At 40.6% G+C, this 15,050-nt stretch overlaps 1 protein-coding gene across 10 annotated transcripts in view; it reads right to left on the bottom strand.

Annotated features, from left to right (window-relative positions):
* Positions 1-1,811: 1,811 nt before the first annotated feature.
* Positions 1,812-15,050, bottom strand: part of SEMA6D (semaphorin 6D) — a 31,234-nt gene continuing 17,995 nt past the window's right edge. Inside the window, exons 7-19 of one of the 10 annotated variants that reach the window (XM_041469000.1) lie at positions 14,744-14,834; positions 14,347-14,466; positions 13,813-13,901; positions 12,843-13,060; positions 12,603-12,734; positions 12,251-12,406; positions 11,996-12,169; positions 11,138-11,278; positions 10,959-11,036; positions 10,079-10,140; positions 9,679-9,735; positions 7,696-7,863; positions 1,812-5,605 (exon numbers count right to left, since the gene is read on the bottom strand). In XM_041469000.1, coding sequence (XP_041324934.1) covers positions 4,302-5,605; positions 7,696-7,863; positions 9,679-9,735; positions 10,079-10,140; positions 10,959-11,036; positions 11,138-11,278; positions 11,996-12,169; positions 12,251-12,406; positions 12,603-12,734; positions 12,843-13,060; positions 13,813-13,901; positions 14,347-14,466; positions 14,744-14,834 — 2,790 coding nt within the window. In that variant the 3' untranslated portion in view covers positions 1,812-4,301. Of the gene's footprint in view, positions 5,606-7,695; positions 7,864-9,678; positions 9,736-10,078; positions 10,171-10,958; positions 11,037-11,137; positions 11,279-11,995; positions 12,170-12,250; positions 12,407-12,602; positions 12,735-12,842; positions 13,061-13,812; positions 13,902-14,346; positions 14,467-14,743; positions 14,835-15,050 lie in introns of all 10 variants that reach the window. The other 9 variants (XM_041468998.1, XM_041468999.1, XM_041469002.1 and 6 more) reach the window with 9 other exon arrangements.

The following is a 15,050-nucleotide window of genomic DNA, read 5'->3' on the forward strand; positions in this document are numbered from 1 at the left end:
AGGTTTGTTCTGGCGGTGCAGTCATAGAGATAACTACTCACAGCTTTACAAATTGGTTTTCTTGCAATCATCTCACTAGCACAGGCCTGCAGCCCTTTGGTGTTTTGTCTGTGTTCTGCTCAAAACTATTTTTTTTCTACAAAACCCAAAGCAAGCCAGAGCTGAGCAGGAGCCTCTCCTCTTCCCTCCTGTGTCCGAGCTGCCCTGCCCCACATCCCACAGTGCTGGACCTCCCCTTGCTGGGGTGACCCCCGGCACACCAAACACCCTTCATGTGCTCCCTCATCACCTGTGGCTTTGGATTGTTGTTCAAGAGAGACCTTAGGATGCTAAAAACCAACTGGCTGACCCAGGAAAGCATGGGAGGAGAAAAACCCTGTTTTCTTGCTAAGCTTTTTCTTATTGCTGAAGTTCCTTTTCAGAATGGGGCTGCTGGAAGTGGCTGCTTTGGCATTGTCATTGGATACAAGTCACCTCTGTTAGTAAAGGGAGAGTTTTCTTGTACTTATTTTTCTAACAAATTCTTAATATTTATTTGCACGTATTTCTGTGGTGTTTGCATGCACCATGTAGCCCAACAGAGCAGGCTGGCAGATGATGGTCTGGCTACACTTATCCAGCCACCACATCACTGCTTAAGGGAAGGCTGGTTCAATACAGACCAAACCATGGAAGCCCAGAAAATGGTCACTTGACACATTTTAGATAAAATAGAGACATTTTCTGAACAAAAAATATCCCAGGATTTGTGCTGCGGATGCACATTTACACATCACTAAAACAGCTATTTGTAATTTTCTCATGGTGACCTTTAAAGCCTGGCTGAAGATGACTCAGGCAGGTCCAGCCCCTCCAGAGGGAAGGCCTTTAGCCACACTGGCTGACACTGGTGTCAAAGGCATAGTTAATTTTATAGTGGGAAAGCAGCATGTTGTGAGAGCTGTATGTGTTTGATGCTACATTTTATATATGAAGACATCCAATGAAGAAAACCCCATACTAATAAAAAAAATAGAAATTTTCTTTGGTACTAGAATATATATATTGAGCCATTATAGCTTTGGAACTTTTTAAGCATCGTATTTCTTTTTCCTTCAGAATTTTTTTGCAAGATACAACTAGGTGCCATTGTAGTGTTATAACATGCACAGAAATTTCAAATGATTAATACCTTGACAGCATAATCTTGTAAAAAACCATTTTTATCCACTATCTAAAATCAATTTTTAATTAAAAGAATGTTATATTTGTTTTCTGATGCTAAATTACCTTATTTTAAAATTGTGTGGGATGTTGGCACATACTAAATATACAGCACCTATTTTTCTGTTGGGCTTTAACTGTCTGCCTGAAATGTGAGTTTCAATTATTAAGCATTAATAAGTATTTAGGAATGTCCTGCTATGTGAGTCAGCAGTTAATTTGGCCAGGAATTAGCTGTCTTTTGTAATCCACATTGTAGAAGGAACACACTACCTTCTTTCAAAACTGTACTGTATTTGCACAAAATTGGTATTTTTTTGACCTTGATAAGAAAGGTTTGCAGGAACAAGAGGCCAGTTGACACCTGGATGGAGCTCCAAGGATCAACTTCAGTGCATGGTGTTGGTGTTGTGTGGGCAGCCCTGACTCTGGACTGAGCTCTGCCACCACATGCTGCTTACTCTGATTTTTGTATTTACCTCTGTATTTCGTATTTACCAGACTGCCCCAGGGACACAGAGCTCGGTGGCTGAAGAGGACACACAGGACCCTGGTGTGTCACCCCAACCTCCTCAAGTCCCAGAGGCCAGGGAGCGGCCGAGGGCTCCGCGCCCTCCTCGCAGAGCTGCTGCAGGCAAACAGAGTAATCCACAACGCATCTGCACCAATAATGAATTACACACTCAGTACATGGGAATATTTTATTTTGACTTTACATGCGGTGTTAAAAACCCAAAGAACGTATTATTTACACATCCACAATACAAGTTTACAAGATATCTATACATGTTAAAGTACTCTATAGTAATAGAGCAGCTTCATTTAAGGGTTACTTTTTTATGCCGTACCATTAAAAAAGATACAATCTGCGTTTACCTTTGCACAAATGGATAAAGCATCTTTTATTATTAAATTAACAGAATAAGGACTAGGTTGAATGTTAGAAATTTCAACATAAATACCGAGAGAACTCACATTACCATCTACAAGGCAGCACAATGTTACAGGAGGTTATCAGGGTTCACATACATTTATCTTCCGGGTCACACAAGTCTGTATTAATATTTGTAAAGAGAATTCGGATCAGTTTGTGTCTTCTGACAACTGAGTACATTTTAATAGTTATTAATCTGTAGTGTTTTAGTTGCAAGACAGAAGTGTTTAGGAAGGAAGATCATTGATTTTTGGATCCAGAGGTCTCAGGAAATAAATGTCCCTTACAGCCTTACAAGAAAAAAAATGACTACTTCTATCCTTTATTCTTTGTTCTGTAACAGAGATCCAGTTTTTAGTGACTAACCTTTTCTCCCCTTTTGAACACATAATATAAATCTCCACCGTCTCTGAAACCCGTTGCAGTTATTTGTCCCACTAATTCATGAATATTCCTCTGCCATGGTTATTTCTATAGTTATGTTCAATAAACAATGTGGTAGTGTGTAGTTTGCAAGCTAAAATAGCCATCTGTGTTGAACATCAGCTGCAAGTGGATACTGTAAACCCTACTAAATAGCTTACACAACTTTAGCAGGTGTTCCATTACCCTAGAAACCTCATTTGATTTCACATTATAACTGTTTGATCCTTCAGAGAGCTGGAGTGGAATGTTTATCATGGTAAGGTGATTTAATGCTGCTGTCTTCTTGGATTGTAGGCTGCCTTTAGTTACCATTAATTATTCTTGCGTTTTATCTTTTTTTTTTTTTTTGGGTGCTGTTGAGAGGTTTTACAACTGGCACTCGGGAGATATGTGCTATAGTGAGAACACTTGACAGATTTAATTTTTTTTTTAGTACTTTTATCATTTGCATGAATAAGGCACAAAATGCACAGATTCAGGTAAACTCACACATAATATTTACAGAATATTGTCATTACCTGCATGACTTTGGAAAAAAACAAACCTTACTTTACACAACAAAAACAAATTGATTGCACTACTGTTGAGTTTTCACAGACTGCTTCTGCCAGGCCAATTAATGTTTCTCCTTTTTTATTGACAAGAGTCTATCAGCGTATAGGGTGTTATTAAATGCAACAAAAACGTGACCTTCTCCAGTTACACAGGCGTTTGCCAAGTGAACTGACTATTAGCTGCCCTCAGTGAGAAGTACAGGGGCTCAAGTTCACAGTGGCCAGGTTTTGGATGGAGGCACTGTGGAAACACAGTAAAACTCCCCTGTTCCAGCCCAAAACACTAGATTTGAAATGCACAGCTCTGAATCAATAGCAGCATACCAGAGTTATGAGGAATTAACCATATCTGCACTCTTTGACTGGGTGACTCTTTCATCCAGGCGTTCCCCTCAGAAGGCTGTCAGAGATGCGCAGTTCATCCGTAGCTGGCTCCAGCTGAGCCCAGCGGGCTGCAGAAGGCAGAGTCATCTGTTTGTTCAGTCATGCTCAATGTAAACAATTCCATAGCATAAAAGATGCAATGGGAATCTAAGTACATCCTAGTGTGTACAGTACACACACACATCCACACACACGCACAGCTTTATCTGTGGCAAAAACAAAATGCCACACACATGGAGAGAAAAAAATAATGCTACAGTTGGGCCAGAGACTTAATTCCAGCAAATTGATTATTAACCCAGCTATTCATTGAGACATTACCATTTTCTGACATTTGTGCAAGAGGCAAGGTGAATGCATACATAGTAAAATGTTCACATTTAATGGGAATGACCACACTTAATGGCAGTCTAAAATGGAACCCATTTTTCAAGTATTTGCTTACTGATTTTTTCCCAACAACTGTTGTTTAGCTATTTAGAACAGTAACGTAGCCCCCACCCCATTGTGCTACATGTCTCCTTAGCTCCAAACAAAAGAAATGTAATGACCAGCACTTTCCTTTGTTTTTTTGTTTTTTTTTTCTTTTTTCTTTCTTTTTTGTGTTTGCTTGTAGCAAGTACACCAAGTCTCGCTACAGCTACATGTGGCTAGACACAGATGTTGCTCAAGTAAAGACAGTTTCTTTGGCCACTTTGTTCTCCTTAGTAACAAGCAAGTCTCTGCCTCATGTGTCTACCACAACATCATTTCACAACCTGTACAGGTCAGTGCCCCACTTATTTTAGCACAGACATGTCCTAGTAGCTGTATTTGTTCAGTGGTCTGACTGGCGTCGTCTGAGGGACGAATGAGGGTTTTGGTGGCACGTCAGGTTTTAGGGAGGGTGTCCTCTTTATTCCTGTGCGAGGCAGGGTGCCATTGCTCGTGTAGCTGCTTTGCCTGGACAAGGAAGGCTGGAGGTGAACGCTGACAGGCGTCCCTTGCATGTAGTCCATCTTAGTGCCTGCCGTGGGAGCCATGTACCCCCCACGATTAATACTTGGCTGTCTGGATAACAAAACACCATTTGGTGAGTTCAAGTTTTTAGGAAGGGCAGATATTGAGTGCCTCTGTGAAGAATTTTTGTGATAACCCCTCTGCCTTTCCAAAGAGGTCATTGGTACTGCAGGAGTGGTGGGAACATCCACTCGTTTTGTGGGACTGTTTCTCGGCAGAGTTGATGGAGGAGAGTATAAAGACGCCTCCCTGTTGGGAACCTTAGGTGGGATCTCAGACATATTGCCCATTGGATCTAGCATTAATGTCTGGTGGGCCACTTGAATATCTCCCATAATTGCTTTGGGATTATTAGTAGTTTCATTTAAGTGTTTCAGAAAATCATTCAGGGTGTTCCTGGAATCAACAGATCTCCTGTGGTCTCTTTTGCTGGATGATTTTGTAAGTGGATGATCAATATGTTGCATCTTTTTGTCCGCCTTGTGCGCATTAGAATTTGAGAAAGATGTGTTGTAGTCATGGGTAGCATTGGGAAGAACAATAGCACTGGGAATATGTCCATGACTTAGAGGAGAGTGGGGTGGAGGACTAGAAGGAAAAAACTGAGGGCTTTTTAGTGGGGTTTCCTTTCGTGAGGCATTGAGGTTACCGTGCGCTTTGTCCGACTGGCTCTTCATAGCCTGCAGAGTCTTTTGTTGGAGAACTGGAGTAGATTCAGGAGTTGGAAGTGCAGCTAATTCTGGAGGCTGTCCCCTGTGGTCCATCATCATGGCCTTGGTATCGCCGTTTGGAGGCAACTCCTTTCTGCTGGTCAGCAGGTTTGTGTACAGTTTGGGTGAATCAATGTTCTGCTGATACTCCTTGACAGGGCTGTCAAACAGCCCATTCAGTTTGGCAAAGCTCCCACTGGAGTCAGTGCAGGACTGAGCCGATTCTGCATCTTTGTGTATTTTCCTGGATTTCCGGACAAATATATCCCGGTAACAGTAAACGGCCACTCCCGCAATAAAGGCTCCCAGGACAAAAGCAGCAAAGACACAAGTGATTAGGACATTCATATGTACCATTTGGTTGGACTCTCCTGATTGTACTTCCCACCTCACACCTGCAAAAGACAGGCAGGATATCATAAATCCACAGGTATTTCATACATTTCATACATTTCAGAAGAAGGCACCCTTCCTCATGGAAGTGTCTATTAAGTGTTTTTAAGTGCTCTGGCTGTGGTGTTGGTGTAACTCAGTAGGATCCTGCAATCTACTCCTCTGGTGAATGCAAATAATTTTACAAAAATTATAACATAACTGTGTGTGCATGGACAAGGCTAAATGAAGACTGTCCATTTTCTCTGATAATGAGGAATGCCTGTTGCAGCTTCTCTCCTTATGTTTTGTTTAGTCTGTCCCCAAATTTCCTTTAAGGCTCACAAATAGGGGCCTTATGTTATTAACATTAATGATTTCTGCTGGAAAATTGAGGTTAGAAGGTCCTACTGGGCCAGACAGCAATTAATAACTCATAGATGAATTTCTCTTTCCCTCTCCTGCCCAACTCATAAATCAGTATCAAAGGAGAGACAGGATTATGCAAATGTTGTGCAAAAATGTATAACATATATACTGCATTGTTACAGCCACGCTAATGGAATACAGTAGAAAACTTGTAAACTGCTCCACTCCCAGGCTGCTAGTCCTGCAGTGGCACACCTGCACTCATTATACATGTCCATGTTCGAAGATAATGTGATTCTGTTAGAGCACTGATTTTTATTTTTACCAATAATAAACATAAATACTTGCATAACACTATAAAAAAAAATTTAGGTTAAGTTATTAGAGAATGTTAAAATTTAGAAACTTTTAGCTTAGACCAAGAAATTGAATATTTGATTAATTTTTTATTTGGGTATTAACAAGCTCCCTTTGATTTTTTTTAGATTTTTTAAAGCAACCACAGACATCTTGCAGCTAAGACAATGTTAGTTTTTAATGAAAGTAATTCTGTTGCTATCCCAAGAGATGTTAAAATGAGAAAGCAAGAGGGAAGAAACAGAGCCACTTTTTGTTAGAGGCAAGGCCTTTGAATATTGTTAATGTTCAGGGTTACAGGTTTTAATGGCACTGTGCAGAAGCAAAAGGAAAACATGAGTAAAGTTCACTAATAGCTATGACACAAAATGTGATTCAGAACCAAGAGCAGATGATAAAAACTTAAAGCAAAACAGAAAATAACTGCAACAAATTAAAATGACAAATGCACGGCCATAATGGCTGATAGGAAACCTGATATGCTTTGGTGAATGGTAATAAAACATAAATGGTTTTTGGCTGGTGAGATTTTTTCAGTAAATACAGAATTGTGCAAACATGTCTGTCACCTTGCTGTGCTATGCACTGAGAGAGACTTGGGTTAAATTTTGGTTAGGGGATTGGAAGCTTCCTGATTCTGTGGTTGACTGCAGTAGTCCTATTGAATTAAAGACTCAGTTGCCATAAAAGCCTAATCAAAGGTTCACTTAGCTGAAAGAATGGCTAGAGAAAGATGAACTACAGGCAGAATAGGTTTCTTGTGTTCAGCTTAAAACCTCTGGATGTCTCAGTATGTACTGAGATCATCTCTAAACTGATGCTCATACCCAGAGGATAAAAATTCAGTACTTTCTTACTCTGACCCTTGTTCAACACCATGTTCCAGGCAAGCAGAGTTTGGGATACACCCCATTTAACACACAGATGTCTCATGGAGATCTGCTTTGTGTTCTGTTTTGTCACTACCCCCAACCAAAACGAAAAAAACCCAAAACATAAGCAACCATTCATGAGGACTAACAGTCTAGGCCGGTGTTTAGGTTACTGCTTAATCAGTTTAAGATTGAAAACAATAAACAGAGGTGCAGAAGGTAATTTTTTTTTAATGTATCCAGAACTGCCATTGATTTCAATGGCAGTTTTGGACCACTCCAGGATTAAAAAGCTGAGCTTAGTATCTGTGTTTCCCATTATAAGCTCTAAGCAGCACTTTGTCCATGGGATAAGTAGGTATGAAAAACATGATTGCACTGTCTGCGTATTCACAGGAAATGGGTGTAAAATAGAGCCCAACAATCATAGCTGTTACATTTAACTTAAGCCTTAGACAATGTTGAGACTATCAGGTTTCCATTCAGCTGCAATGTATTCCCTGGTAAGGCCTTACCCTTTGGGACACCTGATAATGGATCAGAATAATCAGAAGTGTTTGGGTCATCTTGAACTACAAATTTCCGAGAGCCAGTCACTTTAGGTTTCCAGGAACCAATCACTTTAGGTGATATAACTGGGATACTTGCCATTGTGGTAATGGAAGCTGAGGAGAACTCCATGTCTGTGGTGGCAAACAGATTTTTATTAATGTGTTTCATGGCACATCTAAGCTATAGCTGGACACAGTATTTTATGGGAGTTACATGTCAGAGCAAAATGTGACCCCCCACTACACTCTGCAGAAGTACAGATGGCTGATTAAAATCAATTACTTCAAAACTAGAAGTATGAAAATAGTACATTTACACTTCAACAGCTGCTAGCCGAAAAGCCAGAAAAGCCAACTGTGAAAGCAGTGCAAAAGTTAGAGTAAGCAACTGTGGGGGTGAAAAGCACAACTTAGTCTACTTAATTGCTATATTCTTCACTGGAAACAACATACTTGGCTGCCTTTTAAACATCTTTAAAAAAAAAGAAGTTACTTGGAACGATGCACACTCATGACAGGTTATGCCTGAGAAACCAGATCAGCTCCATTACTGCTATTATGGTATACCAGGAACTGCTGAATGAGCCATTTCTGCAGGTGGGGATAAAAGGAATGTTTTTAACCCCTATTTTGTAATGGTTCCTAAGGAACAATCCTGCAAAGATTCTGGCTCCTCTGTAACATGTTTGCTGAACAGACCCACCACAGCCTAGGTGAAAATGCACAGAGGAGGAAACCCATAAAATTGGGTTTACAGTCCAGTCTCGTTTGCACCCTTGAGTATTTTGTGTTCACTGTCCCAGTAGGTTTAGGCAGGAAAGTCTATGGCTCGAGATCAGACTTGAGAAATGTACTTCAAAAGCACACTCATTCAGGACTTAAAAATAAGGTTCAATTGTATCTGTGTCTTAAAATACCACATTGAAAATTCAGTTGATAAACACTCATAAAGCCAGGGAGCATTTCTGTGTGACAGTTTTGTTTTGTTTTGTTTCCTTAAGTGAGTCTCTAACTTGCATTGTGGGTAAATAGATCTGGAAAATATTTGTCTCAAACATTACTTCTTGTCAAGTTACAGAAGTGAAAATGTCAGAAATCAAAACACAAATAATGTTCTTGTTGCACTCTTACAACTTTAACATACAGACAGATTATTGTCCTATTTGTCAGTCAGAAATGTGCCCTTGGTTTGAAAGCAAAGACCCAAGTTCCAAAAGCAAAGACTGGAAAGTAAGGCCTGAGTCTTGCTCCTGTTGAAGTCAACACAGGTTCTGCTCTTGAGTTCAACAGAGGAGCACTGGGTGTCCCTGAACACCAGGAGCTGGTGGTGAACACCTTATTAGAAAAATCACTGGAGGAGAAAGGGATGCAAAAGTCCATCTGAAAACAATGCACAACATTTTTTCTAAGCCACTTTTATCTACACAATTTCTCATTCAGCTACACAGTTCGTGATGTTAAATTTTTTTCCCATTAGCATAAACTACTTAAAGCATTTAAAAAATAAAGAAATACACATTTTAGAAAATGTGTATTTGTGCAAAAAGCTTGCTGGGAAAGAAGGAAAAGAGAAAAGGAGAGGTAAGGAGGAAGATGATGAAGTTCTGCCATTCATCTACTAGAGATGACCAAGAGGGGCATTCACAAACGCATGGCTGGGGATCAAGAGTAAAGCTTAGTGGACTTCGTGCAGTGAAGATGTCATCTATGTTAATCAGGCTCTTTAATAAAAGATGTCTCAATAAATAATGAGCTGTTAACATGCGGCTACACAGGGTGAAGTGCTGAGTGAGAAGAGTCTGACTATCTTTACCATCAGTGGGAACATGAGTAAAAGCACAAAAATGGAGGATTGCCAACTGTGCAAAAGGAAGGAAAAAAGGGCTGAAAATGCTGAACTGAAGGAAAGTAAAGGTCATTAATTCAAAAAAATTAAAAAAAACTAACCAGATGTTGGGTCGCCAAATATTTTGTAATCTGGTGTAGCTGTAGTAGGCAAAATTTCTAAAAGAATTAAAGGAACAAGTAATCAGTAAAAAGTAACAAAAAGAAAGCAAAAGATCTCAAACCTGAGTAATGGAAAATAAAAACTAAAATATCACTGGTTACAAAAAATAAATTCTTCAATACTTTGCTGTAGACCCCAAATAGCTGTAAACTGGTGAAGGAAAGAGAAAAACTCTGCCACCCAGGATTAAAAGCTCAGCTTTGTGAACATTCACAGTAACACCAGGTGATGTGTTCATCATGTTACTGAAAAGCTCATCAGAAATTTAACATCCACAGTGAGGTGTGGCCACAGACTATGGTGAGACATTCCAAAGGAGCAGCAGTGACTGTGCCTTACCATGGCAGTCCCCAAGTTGTGCCGTGTTGCCGTATTCGACATCTTGTATGTATCCTCCCGTGCTGTGGTTGTATGAAACAAACAAAGAGAACCTGCAATTAACAGTATTAGTAAGGATATAAATGGAGATTTTTTTTTTCCTGGAAGCAGCAGATGGAAACATACACAACAGCCAGTGTATGGCCCACAGGATTGTACAAAATGTACAGGATAGTCCGGCTTTAAAACTATCTCTGTGTGCTTATGCCAGGAAATAGAAGAAAAACAATCCCATTTTTTAACAACTACATCATGTCTTCTCCAATGGGCATGCTCTTGGGTTTAGATACAACCATCCAATTATTCCAGTTAAAGTTTGCACTGGCCTGCTACAAAGGCCTCTTTTTAAAATACAGCTGCCAGTGCACCATATATTAGAGACTTGATTTGTGCAAAATGCCTTTGGTATGCATATATAACACCCCAGCTCCACTGCAGAGGCACAACCTTGCTCTTCCCACTGTGAATCCTGCGCTTTCATATTTGCAATTGCCTCTGCCCTGACCATGAGCATGCCTGGGAGGGGATACTGTGTCCTGTCCTCTTGGAGCTGCTCAGGTTTGCATAGTGCAATTGCTTGCCTGCCTGCTTCCAACTTCTCTTCCTACAGATCTGCCTGTCCTCCTACACATCTAAAACTCCCACTGAAAGCAAGTCTTCACCCAGAGGTTCCAGAATTAAGCCAGACTTAGCATTCTGTTCTCTTACAGATACAGTCCACTGGAAAAAAATCTTTAAAAAACCAGAGATTTAGTAACTGTGTGCAAGGGAAGAGCACAGGGCATGAGCTCATGTAAAGCATATTTAGAGATGCTGGGCTAACTTGAAAAGGAGTACTTACAGCATGCCTGGTGTCACTCTTCCACATGCCTCATGGTCTAACCAGCCACAGTACGGGTCCCGTGAAGCAATACATGCCCTTGCAAGAGAAAAACCCCAAAAAATCATGCATGTTTTACTTCCTTCCAAAGAAATGTTGGTGCCCTTGCTTTAAGGGGGAGTTCAGGAATGGAGCCGTACTTTTTACATGACCCGTGACGCTCACACCGACTCAGGGGAAGTCGAACGACGCAGCTGGAGAATGCCACGAACAGAGCATGGTGATCTCTGTCCAGCTGGAGGGAAATGACTCTTCTGTCCTCCTCGCTTTCTGCATTACACCTGGTCAGCAAAAACAAGGGCAGGCCACTGCTTTAATGACCGTAGTACTTTGTGCAGTAAACATTTTATTACTGTCTGTGTAGCTACTGAACAGAAACTTTTCACACACATAAATGTAACCTAGGACTCTTTGCTGAGACATTGCTAAACAAACCTCTGAGTTATCAAATGCTGGCTTCTGACTCCTGCTAACACCTAGGTGAGAAGTTCACTGAACTATGTAGGAAAAAAAATTCCAAATCCATTTTCTTTGTTCTCTCAGTCAGCATAAGTATCATGAGAGAGCAGAAGAGGAGTCCTGTATTGGATGGCTGTAGAGTCTAATTGGAATGCTTCCACTCCCAAATTCTTTGTGCCAAAAAATAAACAAGTTTAAAATGATCAGATATAGGTTATACACTATCAGCCACTCTTGAGCAACCCTCAAGATAAGCACAGATCATTTCTTTTTAACATCACCAAGGACTTCTGACGTTTCAGAAGTATTTGTGGGAGAGTCAGACCGTGTCACTGACGTCACTGGAGTGGAATTAGGTTGTTCATTCAACCCATGCAAAATGGCAAGTGACCAAATACTTTCAGGTTATTCAACATGAGGAACACGATGAAATGACAAACAAATGGTGATGTTGGTGATAATGAGCTAGTTTACCATAATCTTTTTTAGCTAGGTACCAAGGACTAGATGAAGAGCTCAGATGTTCTGGTAATACTTACTTTGCATGATTATATGCTTCAATCTCTTCCAGTAATATGCTGTCATTCAAAGAAAAAGGCCTGGTCTTTGCCAAGATTTTAAGTACTACTCCTGCTTCTGAGCCAACAAATATGACTGTGTAGTTCTGGTAGGGTCCAGCAGCGTGGTCTACAGCAATTGCTGTCAATCTGTATCTAGCAAGACCAGAAGGCACATCATTAACAGCAAGTTGTTTTGTTTTCCTTTTCACAGGTGTTACTTTTGAACTGTCATACCTGACACGTGTTTTGGTAAACCAGGGCTCCTCAGTGACTGAGGGAACAGCTGAGTCCATCAATGGATGAGATTTGATGAAGGAGAGCGTTTCGTCTGGGAAATCAATGGAGGTTTTGTAAGCCTCTGCTAGGCCATGTTTTGCACAGCAGCCAGGTCTGAAATGAGAACAATATTGTTTTCCTCTTGATATTTTAGTTAATGAGAGAAGGCAGCCGGTTAATGAGCATCCTTATGGCTGAAACATCAAGCTCTGCTTTGGGCTTTACCCAGCAAGGCACTCAAGAGTGCAGCTGATTTAAGGTAGCTCTTTACAGGGACAATGTTATGACATTTTGAGTAAGAACCTTTTACCTTGGCTTTGGTACTTTGTCTTCAGGTACAGCTGTCCAAACAGAGTCAGGAGTCTTTTGTTCTTTAAATCTCCCTTTGAAGACTTTCTCAATGTCATCCATGCTGAAAGCACACACTGCTGAACCAGGGATACTGTGAAATTCAAAAAATAGTTTCAAGAACTCAGATTACAATGGCACCAATCTCAGTGTAAGAGAGAACCCGAGATCTGCCTTTGGTGAAAGGTTGCTCAACTCTTACCTGTTGAGCTGTGTGGTGAATACACCCACGACAGTGGGCACTCCATTGATTTCTATTATGTCTGTGATAGACTGCAGAACATCAAAGTAGAAGAATGAATCCCCAGGAACAGAGCAGTTGAGCCGAGCTTTCAGAAAGGATGTCCAGTGCTTCTCCAGGACCCTTTGGGAGCCCCCCATGTCATTTTTGCAGATGCGTGCCACACGGGAATACACAGCCTGTGAAAGGAAAAAAAAAGGAAAAAGGGAGAGAGGCTTGAGAGATGCAAGGGAAACAGTGCTTGTTTCTGAGCTCTTAATGAAACACCAAGATAACGTTGCTAACAGGAAGCTGCCATTTATCTGCACAGAGAAGATGAAAGCAAATGGTGTTCAGCTTGTAGTGCACAGGCATCTTAATGTATCACCAAGCAAATGCATCTCCACAGTTTGCTCCCACCCTTTTCACCTTCAAAATCATATTGTTAGTGAGATTTAAAGACTTTAATTAACCATGTGTAAGGGATTTAATAATTTATTGTAGAATATCCTTCCATGGTGAGGCATGAGTATTATCCTCTGTACTGGCATGACTGAATTATTCAATATCCAGGGACATTAGAGAAACTTCTTTGAAGCTCTCCTTTTGTGTTGTTTTCTTTTGTTTCTTTAATAAGCATGAAAACACCCTCAGCTTTTCCAGTACTTGGCACAAGAGTTAAGGCAACAGCAGCACTAAGGCAACAGCACATTGAAAGGCACCTGTAGCGAGCTCACTAACAGCGAGGCCGGAGAACAGAAACAGCTTTTTGGTGGAAGAATGCACTGCTCTAGTTCTCTTTTTCTCCCCTCCCTGTAAATTATAACCGTGATAAAACTGTGCAAGCTTTGTCCTAGTTCCTTCTTCATATTATGAACTGTGCTCATTCCTGATGCTGCTTTAGGATGAGCTCCTTCTGCTATGACTCAACGCTCACGGTGACGATACTGACCTTGCCTAAAGTGTTGTGCTCTACAGCAATTTCTCGGAAGAAGAAATAAACATAGTTCCCATATTCTATGGCATGAAGGAAGTGTGGTTCTGTAAGAAAGAGCAAGGAAAAGTTACTTCAAAGAACTGCTCAATGGGCACATGATAGTGACACTGTGAGACTTGGAAACTCCTCCCCAGGTCTATGCCAGCCAAGGAGAGCTCCAGTCTTCCAGATACTTTAGGAAGTCCAAATACAGGTACACTGGAGTTTAAATCAACTTGAAGTCTTTAGGATTGGGTAATGGAGTGCAACAAGGCCCCACAGAAATTGTATTACAACTAAGGTATTTTGTTACTGCAAATTCATTTGTTGAAGGATTTAACAAAAATTCTGGGTTTTTTTTTTCATTATGCAGCTTTTTAATATTCTGAAAGCCTCATACGTGCTGACATTGCAGCATATGAGTAAACCAGGCTGACTGTGAATAACCTGACCTTCTGTGCCACTGAAATTACATTTGCCACGTGTATGGGAAAATACTCCCCAAATTACCTTTTATCCATTTGGAGTCATACTTTATTGTTCTTAAGGCAGATCCATCCCCCATGCTGCGATAAATAACAGCATCACTTGCCAGGAAATCTGCTACTGTTGCCGAATACAATTTTCCATCTAAAATGGAAGTTGAAAACATGGTGTTAAGAGGCCTTTAATAATCTAGAGAATTCTGACTAGCCTGTATTCTTCCCCATTTCTTTACTGTCATACGTCCCCAGACTGCTGTAACCTATTTATTAACAGGTCAGCTTCTAATCCTTTGGAGGCCCTTTAAAAAATTTAAGAGCAGGGGCACCATGACACCTTTAGCTTTCCTGTGCTTGCTTTAAAAGCTCTCTGTCTCCTTTGGTGTCATTAATCATTTAGATTCATTACAAGTAAAAGTTCTTACCAGCAAAGAGGGCGACATTGGTTTGTCTGGCATCAAATGGGCATCTTGCCAAACCACTAATTTCCTCCCCATCATACTCTAATGTATTCAACTAGAGAAGAAAAATAAATGGGTGATAGTGTCATTTCTATTTTGTGCACTGGCACAAAAGCAAAACATTGTCTTTCCACAAAACTTAATTCAGCACATTGGCTTCTGTCTGTTTTTATTTCACCTTGAAGCACTCTCCAGGCACACTGGATGTATTGGCTATGGCATAACCAGTGCAAGCAAAACCAGTAACAGATTAAGGACATCTTCAGTACTC

The sequence above is a fragment of the Pyrgilauda ruficollis genome, unplaced genomic scaffold (assembly GCF_017590135.1).
Source record: "Pyrgilauda ruficollis isolate IOZ18807 unplaced genomic scaffold, ASM1759013v1 scaffold23, whole genome shotgun sequence".
NCBI classification, from domain to species: domain Eukaryota; kingdom Metazoa; phylum Chordata; class Aves; order Passeriformes; family Passeridae; genus Pyrgilauda; species Pyrgilauda ruficollis.